This window comes from Camelus ferus, chromosome 16 (genome assembly GCF_009834535.1).
Source record: "Camelus ferus isolate YT-003-E chromosome 16, BCGSAC_Cfer_1.0, whole genome shotgun sequence".
NCBI classification, from domain to species: Eukaryota; Metazoa; Chordata; class Mammalia; order Artiodactyla; family Camelidae; genus Camelus; species Camelus ferus.
Window position 1 is genome coordinate 29,773,430 of NC_045711.1, and position 13,981 is coordinate 29,787,410.

Sequence of the window (13,981 nt, forward strand, 5' to 3'; positions counted from 1 at the left end):
TTGAATTCTCTGTCAGGAAAAGCAATACAGCTCCATTTCATGAGAGTTGGTTTCCAGAGATTTAGTTTGTTTCATTGGGACATCTTCACCTGATTTTTCACTTCTCTTGGCCCCCCGTGCTGATGTCAGCATATTCAGTAAAGCAGGTACCTCTCCCAGCCTTCACAGAAGGGCTTTGTTCGGGAGAAGTTCCCAGCAATCAGCCCCATCAGAAATTCTAGACGCCTCTATCCCCTCTTTTGCTCCCCAGGGAGAAGCAGGCAGCGGTGGTTTTCCTCGGCTCACTCGGCGGTGAGCCGGGGGAGTGAGCTGTGGCCTTATGTAACCTGTAATCGTCAAGATGTGCGCGGCTGGTGGAGTGATAGACACGCCGTACAAAACAGAGGCTCTAGAAATAGACCCACGCAAAAGGCCCAACTGATTCTTGACAAAGGTGGAAAAGCAATCCAATGGATGAAAGATAGTCCTTTCAATAAACCGTGCTGGAGAAAGCAGCTCCACTGGCGTAGAAATGAACTTCAGCCTCACACTTTGCACAGGAATTACCTCAGTATAGTCATGCACTTAAAGATAGAATGTAAAACTGTCGAAAAAATTGAAAATAAAGAGGAGAAAATCTTCAAGATCTAGAACTAGGCAAAGAGTTCTTAGACTTGACGCCAAAATCACAATCCATAAAAGGAAAAAAATTATAAATTGTCCTTCATTGGAATTGAAAACATTTAGCTTTGTGAAAGAGCCTGTTAAGAAGATTAAAAAAAAAAAAAAGAGCTACAGGCTGGCAGAAAGGATTTGCAAACTGTGTGTCTCACAAAGGACTAGTATTTCAAAAGTATAAAAAAATTCTGAAAACTCAACTGTGAAAAACAAATAATCCAACTGGAAAATGGACAAAAGATAGGAAGAGACATTTCACTGAAGAAGGTACACAGCTGGCCAACCATCACGTGAAATGATGTCCCACATCACGTGTCATTAGGGAAATGCAAATTAAACCCACTGTGAGATATCACTACCTACATATCAAAATGAATTAAAAATGTTTTTAATAGTAGTCATCTTCAGTGCTGGCAAGGATGTGAGGAAAATGGATCGCTCGTACATTACTAGTGGGAGTGTAAAATGGCACGATTACTCTGGAGAAGATTTTGCAGTTTCTTTAATAAAACACTGAACCTGCAATTACCCATACAACTGAGTAATTGCACTTCTGAGCACTTAGCCTAGAGATATGAGAACACGTGCACACAGAAACCTGTACATGTTTATTTCAGCTTTCTTTGGAATAGACAAAGAAACCACCCAGTTTAACAAGTGAATGGTTAAATAAACTGTGGTATATCCATGACAGGCAGTACCCCCCAACAGTAGAAGGGAACAAGCTATTGGCTGGTGTATACAACAGCCTGGCTGAATGTTCAGAGAACTGTGCTCAGTGGAAAGAGCCAAGCCCAGAAGGTTGCCTCCCGTATGACTCAACTTACAGTAACACTCTTGAAATAACAAAATTATAGAAATGGAGAACGGATGAGTGGTTGCCATGGGTTAGGAGAAGATGGGAACAGAAGAGATACAGGTGTGACTGTATAAATGGGCAGCATGATCTTTGTGGGGATGGAGATGTTCTGTATCTTGATTGTAATGACAATACAGTGGTTGTGGTACTGCTCTGTGGCTTTTTAAAGATATTGCCACTGGGAAAACTGAGTAAAGTGTACCAATCTCCTTGTATTATTTTTTTTTTACAACTGCATGATCTCAAAATGAAGATCTTAATTTAAAAATAAGTCCACTAATTGTGTTTGTCATTCAGAGAATTTGCTCCCTGGTAATGGGGCACGCTGAGGACCTGCACTGACTGGTTAAAACAATTAACCTTACCATGTGCATGGTTAATAAAGCCGCATAAATTACCCCCAAAGCTATTCAAATATACACTTTATGGTGACACCCCAAGTGTTCCTTCGAACCACCAGGCAAAGTGCTAATTGAACCCTAATTAATGCATTTTAATAGTAGTTATAATTTAGAGGAGATTTGTAAAATTTTCGGTAAAATGAAGAATAACATATAATATGCATTAGCAGTTTGAATATTACTTTCTTTTGACTTTTCTGTACATGGTATTCTAATCAAGGCAGGACTTTTGACTTACCCTTTTCCCCAAAGAGAAGCTGCAGGTGTAGCCTCAGGGCTTCTATAATCACACTAGGATTTAAAATTAGGTTTTTATTTAAACTTCATTTAATTAACCATTGTAATTCAAATCCATGCAGGCACAGACATTGCTCATTGTTTTGATAACATTGTTTTAAGATACAAATGTATTTTTGCGGAATGAACTAAAGAGTGAATGGATGTGGAATTGCTGGAGGGAATATTAACTGTCAGTTTACGATTATTCCAAGAAAATTCCCTGAGTCAATTCCTCATTCTCTATGAGATCTTGTGATTTTTTTTTTCTTCCTTAGTCAAAAGGTGAAATTTTTTTTTAAAGTATTTATCTCCTATGGGCTTTCTTTGACAGATATTTTCTGACCTGAAGAAAGTTCTGCACAATCCAACCAATTCTCAAAAAATTAGTTCTTTCTCTTTTGTTAGTTAAAACACAACTGGCTCCCATTTGTATCTGTTCTCTGGAAAAGACGCTTTAATTAATTAGGCTTAGGGATGAAAATATTTGAAGTTCCATTATTAATTAAATTTTAAAAACAAGTAAAAAAAAATGAAATTTAATAGAAACATAAATGACTATAAATTATAAATGACTATTAAATTTAATAGAAACATAAATGACTATAAATTAACTTTGAATGAAAGTTAATGTATGGGCTGTAACACAATATATAAAATTAATAAATAATATATAGAATTTGAAGAATAAGACTACTTATTATGAAATGTTAGCTTTTAAAATATCTGACATTTTGAAATACCATATTTGCACTTTTTAGTGTGAAAAGTTATTTTCAGTTTACTTACGATTTTGTCGTTTGATTTGTTATTGTGTATGTGTTCTTTAGAACTTTACGAGGATCTTGATAGATGTCCTGACCTGGGAATTGAGAATTATGGTGTTTCCATGACAACCTTGAATGAGGTGTTCCTGCAACTAGAAGGAAAATCAACTATTGACGAATCAGGTAAATAAAATGCATGAAAACTATCATGTAAAGGCATTCACAGTATCTTGTTGGAATATATATTTCAATAAGACACTGATCCAAAGATGTGATTACAACAGGTGGGGTCCCATGATTGAGACCATGCTTAGACAACCATCTATAAAGTCAAAACCCAGCCTTGTGACATTTGTTACCTTTCTTCCAATATTGCCTTATTATTAAAGATGGCCCATCTCCTCCTATCCAAGGCTCACTGCCCTCGTCTTACCCTGTATTCCAAGAGCAATTTCAGACGAAACATTTTAAATCTCTCTCTTCAAGCGTTTCGGATATGTCATCTCACTGCCTGCTGGCCTCCGTGGTTTCTGATGAGGAGTCAGCTTTAGATCCTACTGAGGGTCTCTTGTGTCTGATGAGTTGTTTTTCTCTTGCTGCTTTTGTGATTCTTCTTTTGTCTTTGGCTTTTGACAGTTTGACTGTGAAGTCTTCAGGTGTCGATCTCCTTTTGTTTGTTCTGCTTGGAGTTTGTTGAGCTTCTTGTATGTGTAGATTGGTGTTTTCCATCGATTTGGGGAAGTTTTTAGCTATTATTTCTTCAGCTAAAACTGTGTGACCTTTTCTGTCTGTACCCTCCTTCTTGAACTTCCATTATTATATGTGGTCATACGTGTTAGTTTGCTTGATAGTGTCTCACATTTCTCTGAGACTTCATTCTCCTTTGTTCTTTTTTCTTTCTATTCCTTAGACTTTAAAATCTCAACTTATTTTTTGTCATGTTCATTGGTTTTTTTTCTTGCACTCAATGAAATCTGTTGAGATTTTATTTTTCAGTGATTTTTTTTTCAGTTATTGTACATCTCAACTCCATAATTTATATTTGGTTATTTAAAATAATTTTTACATCTTTAATGATATACCCTATTTGATGAGACATTATTCTCATTGGTTGTTCAATGTAGAAATATTTGTAGATTTCCTACAAAATTATTATTATTATTGACATTAAAATTTTTGGTGTGGTCATAAAACATAACCTATGATTTTAAACTTTTAAATTCATTGAGACTTGTTGTTGAATCAGAATTTGGTCTATTTTGGTGAGTATTTCTTGTCCATTTAAAAAAATTTGTACATATATACATACAAATGCGTGTGTGTGTGTGTTTACAGATCTATATACATATAAAATGTATATTTATAGAACTTCAGTTGTCATGTGGATAGTTGTATAGATGTCAATTTGGTGAAGTTGGATGATAGTGTTGTTCAACTATTCTATGGCCTTATTGAATTTTATTTTCTATAAATTACAAGGGAGGGGGACATAAAAATTTATAGTTAGCCCCCAGTTTGTAGCATATCAATTTGTCGCTTGTTTCTCTAGGCAAACACCTAAGATAATTGTTTCCTTTCAATTGTTTCCTTCAAGTTCCCAGGTCACACCTAAGCAGTATAATGATCTTGCATATTTACTTAACCTTTTTAATGTACTGTCTGTATCTAAATTATGTAAGATCTCCTTTCTACTCTTTTTGACCAAGAAATGAATCTTTCATGTGCTTTTCTAGTTCACGGCAGCAGCCAGTAATACCACATAATGCCTTCAGTTATGCAGAAGACACTAATCTTCTTGGTAAAACAAACTCTTACAGAAAGCTCCATTAAGTATATCTGAAGTGGGGTTTTATGAATTGTTTGTGTGAGTGTGTGTGTGCATGTGTGTGTTTTGCAGATATTGCCAATTTCAGAGAAGCACAAGCAGAAGGAGCTGGAGACACAGAAAAGCTTGTTGAGATGGAACAATTTCTCTCTTCAGTTAACGAGACGAAAAAGACCATGGGAGGCATGGCTCTCTGGGGGCAGCAAATCTGCGCAATTGCAAGGGTTCGCTTGCTAAAGTTAAAGCATGAAAGAAAAGCTCTTTTATCACTGTGAGTATCAGAGGGCCATACTTTTTTTTTTTTTCAGTCAGTGCATTAAAAAATACTAAGCTGTAAAAATAAGAGAAAACAAACAAAATAAAATAAATTTCTGCATCTGTAAAACTGGGCAAAGCATAATACCCATTCTAGTCACTAGTCCTACTAGTAATCTGTTAGCTGACCAGCAGGTTAGAATTAATAATGTTTCAGGGCAGTTTTAGGGGGAAAGTTGAAGTAACACATGTTTTTCTGTAATATTCCTTCTCTTTCAAAGTTTCCACTGTGGTCGGTGACAGAAACATGGGGATGTGGATCTTTTTTCCCAGAATCCGTATCCTAATGCCCTATTTTAGATGCTACACAGTTATTCTGCTGACTCGTCCCTGGATGTCCTGACTCTCCCATTGTATCCTATTTGCTCTTACCTAGATGTCATAACTTCTTTCCAACCCTCTTCAGTGATGGTAGCTTGCTTCCCGTGCCTCCTGTGTGCATAACGGGCATTATCCCTGTTCTTAAGAATCATGTCACCCCTCATTAGCACCCTGGTGTCCACAGCACTTTGTCAATCAGTGCCTTGTCTATGAAAATGCTCATTAAGCATCAAAGAGATAGGAGGCTTGGCACATAATAGAGTATCAATAAATACTTGATAGATAAATAAATAATGAGAATTCATTGAGAATCTTTGACAAGGAGACTAGCATGATTTAAGAAAAATCTTTAATATTAATCTGGCAACACCATATAACAGAGTCTAGAGAGAGGCCAGTCACTTACAAGAATTCCAATCCGAGTAAAATTAGAAATGGAGAAAGATTTTGAAGATGTAATGAAAAATTTCAACTTATTTCAAATGGAGACTATAGAAGAATAAAGAGCAAAGAATAATGGACATTTTGAGCCTGGAAACTGAGGAAACCCTGCAGTCACTCACTAACAAAAATAGGGACTCTATGAAGAGGCGTGGATGTACAGAAAATTGAATATAATGTGTTGACGAATTAACCAGCAGAAAGAGAGAGCGTCACACTGGAATCCCAGGAGAGAGACAGAATCTGGACCAAGCGTTAAAGGACACATGTCCCATGAAATTGTGTGGGCTACCCAATGGCCAGAGAGCAGCAGGATAAATAAACAATGGCTGCATCTACATTTTATCATCTCTAATGTAGAGACAGGAAAAGGACAAAACACTCAAGAAACGAGTCAGAGAGCTACAGATTTAATTTTCATCATTTCTAGGTCTCACTACATTAAAATCTGCTCAGACACTTTCAGAAGGTTAGGAAAGGACTGTGCGTTCACATTGGCAATCTTCTTCTCTGTAGGCTGTTGATTCTCGGAGTTGGATTTTGTCCTCTTCTTTTGGAGTATATCTTCGTGAAAATATATCAGAGCAGTTACACTTGGGAACTTTCTCCTCATTTATACTTCCTTGCTCCTGGACAACCACCACGTGATCCTCTCACTCAGTTATTAATCATCAATAAAACAGGTAATAATGTGGTGAATACCCCATTTCCAAATGCGTTCGGTGTTCAGAGTGTTACTCAGAAAACATAAACACGAGAGAGCAAAACGAGCCTTCGACATCCTCAGCATGTGTTAAAAAACAGTTTATGAAGCTTGAGGGTGATGAATCCAGGCCCAAAACAGAGCAGGAACTAGGGAAATATTTGCCAAGGAGAAATAAAATTACCTGGTGGCCGTCTGCAAAACGAAAGCGTTTTACCAAAAAACATTTTTAACAGCTTGAGATGTAATTCATATGCCACACAATTTATTCACTTAGACTGTACAGGTCAGTGGTTTTCAGTGTACTCAGAGAATGGTGTAACCCTTGGTAGAGTTCATTTTAGAGCATTACCATCTCAAAAAGAAATCTCATACCCATTAGTAGTCACGGTGCCCCCCCCCCCCCCCCCCCCGCGCTTTGAGCAATCGCACATTCACTCTGCTTCTGTAGATTTGCTACTCCGGGCATTTCATATAAGTAGAATCATACAGTATATGCTCTTTTGTGGCTGACTTTTCACTTAGCATAGTGCTTTCAAGTTTCGTCTATGCTGTCGCATGTATCAATATTTCCTTTTTTGAATTGTTGACTAGTATTTTATCATATGGGTAGGCCACATTTTATTTATTATCCATGAAAGGATGGGTATTTTGGTTTCTTCCAATAATTAACTGTTATGAGTAATGTTGCTATAAACATTCATGTACAGGTTTTTGTGTAAATATTTTTTCTTATTTGGGGAGGTGCGTATAAACCTAGGGGGAGAATTGTTGAGTCCCATGGTGACTATGTTTAACCTTTTGAGGAGCTGCCAAACAGTTTTTAAGTGATTGCACCAATTTACATGTACACTAGCAACCTGTGAAGGTTCCTATTTCTACACGTCTTTGTCAACATCTATTATTTTCTGTCTTTTTTAGCATACCCATCCTAGTGTGTGTCAAGTAGTATTTTGTGGTTTGAATCACATTTTGCTAATGGCTAATGATACTGAGCATCTTTTTATGTGCTTACTGACCCTCTGTATATCTATCTGCTTTGAAGAAATGTCTTTTTTTTTTTCACCTGTTTGAAAAATGAGTTATATGTCTTTTATGTGTCTTTTGAAAATTGAATTCTAATAGTCTAGATAAAAGTCTCTTATCATACAATAGGTCTTCATTGTTCACAGACTATGTACTTGCACATTTGTCTACTCACTAAAATTTATCTGCACCTCCCAAAACTGATACTCAAGACACTTTTGTGGTCACTCACAAACAGGCTCAGAGAAGTGAAGATTCTGTCCTCTGACACTCACATTTTCAGCTGAGGTAGAATGAGGTACTACTCTGCCTTCTTGCTTCAGCTGTCAGACTGTAAACTAATTTCGAGTGCCACATTTCTCACATTTTTGTGCTTTCTGTTGGTAATTCTGCTGTTTAAAATGGGCCCCAAGTGTAATGCTGAAGGGCTATTCAGTGTTTCTTAAGTCAAGAAGGCTGTGGTGTGCCCTACAGAGAAAGTATGTGTGTTAGGTAAGCTTTGTTCAGGCATGAGTTACAGTGTTGTTGGCTGTGAGATGAATGGTAATGAGTCAACAATATATATACAGAAATATACATAAAATAAGGTGATGCAATGATTCGTCAAAGGAAGTGTTGTGGCCAGAGGCTCACAGGAACCTAACCCTGTGTTTCCTTTAGGAGCAACGGTTCAGTACTCACTAATTCTGTGTTTGTGGTGACTTTGCAGACCACAACCACCTTGAATAATCAGTCACCCGTCACTGCTTTACAACTATTTTATCTCGTCCTGTAGATTGTCTTTTCACTTCTCATTGGTGTCCTTTGAAGCAAAATGTCTTTTTTTTTAACCATTTTTTTATTGAGTTATAGTCAGTTTACAATGTTGTGTCAACTTCCAATGTGGAGCACAATTTTTCAGTTATACATGAACATACATATATTCATCATCACATTTCTTTTTTGCTGTGCAAGGTGTCTTAATTTTTATGAAGTCCAACTTATCTTTTTCTTTGCTTGTGCTTTTGGTGTCATGTTTTAGTAGGTGTTGCTTAACCCAAGATCGCAGAGGTTTATTGTTATGTTTTTTTGGAAAACCTTTTTACTTTTAGTTCTTACATTTAGGTCTGTGATCCATTTTGAGTTAAGTTTTTGTGTATGGGGTGAGGTAGGGTGTAGCTTCAATGGATATCCAGTTACCTTCCTGGGAGGGGCTAGCTGCCAGCCTTTCTCATCACCGCCCACCCCAACCCCCGCCCAGCTCCCTGTTGCAGAAGCTCAGTTCCTGGCAGAGATGACTGGAGTTCTCTATCCATCCCCTCCTCGTAAGGTGGAAGCTCTCTCCAAGGCACATGAGGCCAAACTTAGGGGGAGCTCAACAATCTCACTCCAGTTCCTCCCAGGAAGATACTGTAGCCCCAGACTGGGCCTGAGGAGGGAGGATCCCTGAGTTCTTGGCTACATCCACTCAGAGTGAAGCTTCTCTCTTGCTAATTAAGGTGTGTGTGTGGGGGGGGGGGGGATGAGTGAACATATAGATTTTTGGCTCAAAGGCCACAGTTTCTCATTATTCTTACCCAGATTTAGTAGATTTTCTTAAATATATACATTTTTTTCATTTTCTGTATAACCTTAAGACAATCAAGAGATTTCAACACATTGGTTTTTTTAGTAATTGTTGTAAGTTATGGTTGATTTTCTGGGGAGTTCTTCAGAGCTCTCATACTGCCATTCAACAAATTGTCTTCCTGTGTCAAGAAACATTTCAAAAATCAATAATCTAGCAAGTTAAATGAGATTTAGTAAATTTGGTGGTTAATTAGTAGAGTTTATCTGTGTCATTAAAACCTTATTGGTTGTGACCACTCATTGCAAGACTCTGGAGGAAAAAAAATCTATTCCAGATGCCATATGGTGCTTTTTTTCACATTAGCAGTAATCATAAGCAAATAAACATGTTAGAAAGTGAATGCCATGAAAAGTGAATAGGTTTTTACTTCACAGTAGCAAGTACATTATCATGTGTGAAAATATCCTGACAGTCCATAGTAAGTATCATATAATGACATTATCATCTCAGTGCACAACTTGACATTGATTTTCTCAGTTTTGTGATCACTGATATGTTGCACTACAATTTAGGAGCAAGCATTGATGACTTTATACACTCTGTGGAGAATCAGAACATAGCTTTGGAAGTAGATATGCTTGGAACTAGAAATGGCCTCGATGACCCATCTTATAATGGAGCTGTCATAGTGTCTGGGAATGAAAAGGTACGCTGGTCTCTATCTAATCGTTTTTCCCAAAGGCGTGAAAAGCCAGTATCAGTATGCTCAGGTCTCCAATTTAGGAAATGAAGTGAAAAGCAAATACTGCTCCCATTTATTTCTTAGTCAGTTGTAGTCATTAACATGATGCAATTCATGTATCAATCATCGTCTACCAACACAAACTATGTACATTAGCAAAATAAATACTACACGATACTCAACTGCCAAGTGCATCTGGAAGTCCAAATAATTTAAATTTGCTCTCAAGGATTTTATAATACGTATATTCTGACAATTTTGTTTCTTCTTAAACAGTAATAATGTTTTATTCTAGCCTTAAACCAGACATCTGGCGTCTTGAAAATCAGATACAGCCTGTAAACGTTGTTTTGGCTGACTTAACACAGCATTTGGTTTTTGTTTTGATTACTTGACACCATTTTTAAAATGTGATTTTTTTTTAAATTAAAATATTGGCTTTTGACCTCTTTAGGGGAAAAAAAATGAAGATCTTTGAGAATTTATACCCTTGCTTTTTATGTTTTAGAATTACAGCTTTTCATTAGCATGCAATACCAAAAGACTGAATTGCTTCCCAGTTCTCATGGATATTGTTAGTAACGGACTACTTGGAATGGTTAAACTGTCAGCACACATCCAAACTGACAGAAGTACATTTTGGGGGGTAAGTATATAATCTTACGGACTCTCGTCCATCAGGGATCTCCCAGATTACTCTTTTAAGCGCTGACATTCTTATTGAGTAAACTGCTCCATAATAAATTAACATTTGGAGTCATGCTAACTCTACAGCTTTGGAAACATCAATACACTTTTCCGAGCTTCGCTTTTTTTTAATGCAAAATAGAACTCACAAAATTTTTTTCAAAGAGAAAATATAAGGCAATGAAAGTGAAATCGTGCAAGATTGTGACCAGCACAAAAATGACGAAAGAAAGGACAGAACAAAAGAGAGAACAAGGGGGAGGAAGGGAGGGGGGACGAAGGAACAGAAGCTTTATTATTACTTTTATAAATGTTACAAAAGGAAAAAACTAGGGCAAAGTTCGGGCTAGAATTGCAGGCTGGTTACATTAGAATTACGCCAGTTCTTTGTCAAAAATACTAATTCCTAGGGCCTACACCTCCCAAGCCAGCTTTTTCATATGTGGGGCAAAAAAAAATCTTATTTCTAAAAAAAAAAAGGCTCAGGTGATTGGAATGTATGCAGTCCTTTGAGTTTGGAAACCAGAACACCTATCAGAGTTTGTAATTATTCCTTTTTTGAATATTTCCTAAATATATTGCTCCCTCTTAGAGAGTTCTTTGAGCACAGGGACCATGTATCTTTAATATAGCAATACTCGATACCTAAGATAGTAACTGGAACACGATGAGCACTAAATAACTTGATAGATACATAAACACATGTCAGAGGGCAGGAAATTATCTGTATCCCACTCAGCTATAGGGTTTTCCGATCATATACGTGGCTAACAACCACTTAGCCATGTGTATATGAAATAGACCATGCGTCCATCTGTTCCAGCAAGATACTGACTTACCTTCTCACAATTTACCTACCTCACATGTGTGCTAAGGAAATTTAAATGTCTTTTAGTAAAGGTGTGTAGGAAGCTTAATTGTTAAAGCAAAAATTTTAGTCACCCATCAAGTAGCAATTAATTTTGGAATATATGCTAGGACTTTTAATTAGCCTCCTATAGGACTGTGAAGACCTTTTCAATTTTCTGATTTCTGAGGGAGGATAATTGAGCAATATTTGAGCAAATTGCCGTGGGCTTCCATCTTTAAAACCATCCTGTTTAGCCAGGCTGAGTCTGATAGTACCAACCAGCTCGGTTGACCTTGTGCTTATGGGCTCAAATCTTAACTACAGCATCTCCAAGCAACTCATTTTATATTCTGCTTAACCTCACCTACCCGTTGCTCAAGGAACAGCTTTCTGTAATTTCAGACCTTGCTTCTCTCCTGCCCAAACTCAATGGATTTGCCACTGGGTACCGAACCCACCCAGCACGCAGGGTGTTCTGGAGAGATTCTGACAATACGCTTCCATGGTTAGGACACGTTTCTCTGACGTGCAGGCTGAAGAGGACCGGGCTCTGGTTATGACTTTTTTTCAGTAATGTTCCTAATCAAACAGCAAGGTGAATCATCAGAGTAACACAAGGACTGCTTTCAAGACAGTTTGTGAATCTTCTTTCTTTAAAGGTAGCCAAGATACAAACGTTGTGTTAACTAAGGGCACACGTTTCCCTTGGAGATTTCACTCCCCCTCCTAGCATTTCATCTCGACTGTTGAGTCCTCAGCCAGCATTTATCTAGTCTCGTGATGTACCTAAAAGGATAACTTGCCACTGTGCCTGTAAAACAGCCAATACGATTCTCAAGTCAAGCTGTCACATTCAAAATAATTAAAGATCAGTTAGGAAATGGAATGTTTCAGCTGTGAATTCTCATTATGTATTATTTAGCATCGGAATAAATTTTTAGAATCACAAAGTAAGAAAATGAAAAATGTTAATCTTACTACTTTTCAGCTGTATGGTATTAGCAATTCATTTACCTTCTTTGAATCACTTTCCTTTTCTACAAACGTGGGTATAAAGCCAAAAGTCAAGCTTCAAAACTGGGTGGATACATTTGGGAGACTCAAAAGGGGTCCAAGGCAGGGTTATATATAATCCTTTTAATGTTTTTTAAGATGTACTCCAGAAAATGTATTTTGAATTTGTTCACTCAGTTCATTGTATTCTTTGCATTTTCAGGAGGAACAGAATAATCCGCTGGAGTTCCTGGGCTACGCCCCGTTCTGGTTGACCTTGTCGTCCTGCTGTGCCCCTTACATCGCCATGAGCAGCATTGATGATTACAAGGTAACAGGGGGTGACTGAAACTGCCACTGCTTTGTGTGATTAATAGTTGAAGGTAATGTAATTACAGGATTTCTCATGAGGCTCTACGTGTCCTTCACTGAGCAGCCAATCCAGCCATGAATCCTAAATTATACAAATAAAAGGAAGTTTCACAAATGGAAATGGAAATGGAAATGTATAAGTAAATAAGTAACTTACAGAGATTGAATCTAAAATTCATGTGGCTATGCAAAGAATCCAGGATAGTCAAAATCACTTTGAAAAAGGAAAACGAAGTTGGAAGAAAAATATTCACAATACACGCATGTCTAACAAAAGATCTGTTTCAAGAATTTAAGGAACTCTTACACCTCAGTAGCAGGAGATAGCCCAATTGAAGGTGGGCAAAATATTTGAGCAGATACTTCACTGGAGATGTACAGAAGGAAAATCCTCTTGTGAAAAGTTGGCTAATACTATGCGTACATCAGGAAAATGACCCCAGTGAGCTATGTCTATATAGCAAGTAAAATGAATAATGTTAAAATGACTGACAATGTGAAGAGTTTGTGAGGATGTAGGGAAACTGGAACCCTCATGCATTGCTGGTGGGAGTGTAAATTGCACAATCACTTTGCAAAACAATTTGGCTCTTTCTTATAAAGTTAAAAACACATTTATTGTATGACCCAGCAATTCCTCTCCTAAATATTTACCCAAGAGAAAAGAAAACATCTTTCCCCATACGGAATTGTGCATTAATGTTCTAAGAACTCAAGTGTCCATTAAGCTGTGAATTGATGAATTCTGGAATAGCCATACAATGGAATATTACTCAGCAATACAAAATGGAGAATAACTAATAAACACATTAGCATGAAAGAGACTCATAACCATTACACTGAGGGAATGAAGACAGACACAAAAGAGTAAATACCAAGTGATTTCATTTATAGGAAATTCTCAGAAAAGTAAAAGTAATCCATAGGAACAGAAAGCAGACCTGCGGTCTCTTATAACCAAGGATAAATGCTATTGACTGCAAAACAGCACAGGAAATTTTGGGGGGTGCTGGAAATGTTCTGCACCTTAATTATGATTGTGGCACAGGAATACCTGCGTGCGTCAATCCTCATGCAACTGTCTACTTCATATGGGTACTTTTTTTTGTTTGATAATTACATTTCGAGGAAGTTAAGTAAAAAGAGATTGTTGAAAGAAAAGGAAGTGACATTTTTAAAACCCGAGAATTTGGAGAG

General features: G+C 37.2%; 1 protein-coding gene across 4 annotated transcripts in view; it reads left to right on the top strand.

The window, feature by feature from the left end:
• Positions 1–13,981, top strand: part of LOC102515332 (ATP-binding cassette sub-family A member 8-like) — a 65,080-nt gene that overhangs the window by 34,420 nt on the left and 16,679 nt on the right. For all 4 annotated transcript variants that reach the window (XM_032456989.1, XM_032456988.1, XM_032456990.1 and 1 more), the window contains 6 exons: positions 3,024–3,143; positions 4,858–5,056; positions 6,379–6,545; positions 9,713–9,846; positions 10,391–10,528; positions 12,636–12,743. In XM_032456989.1, coding sequence (XP_032312880.1) covers positions 3,024–3,143; positions 4,858–5,056; positions 6,379–6,545; positions 9,713–9,846; positions 10,391–10,528; positions 12,636–12,743 — 866 coding nt within the window. The remainder of the gene's footprint in view (positions 1–3,023; positions 3,144–4,857; positions 5,057–6,378; positions 6,546–9,712; positions 9,847–10,390; positions 10,529–12,635; positions 12,744–13,981) is intronic.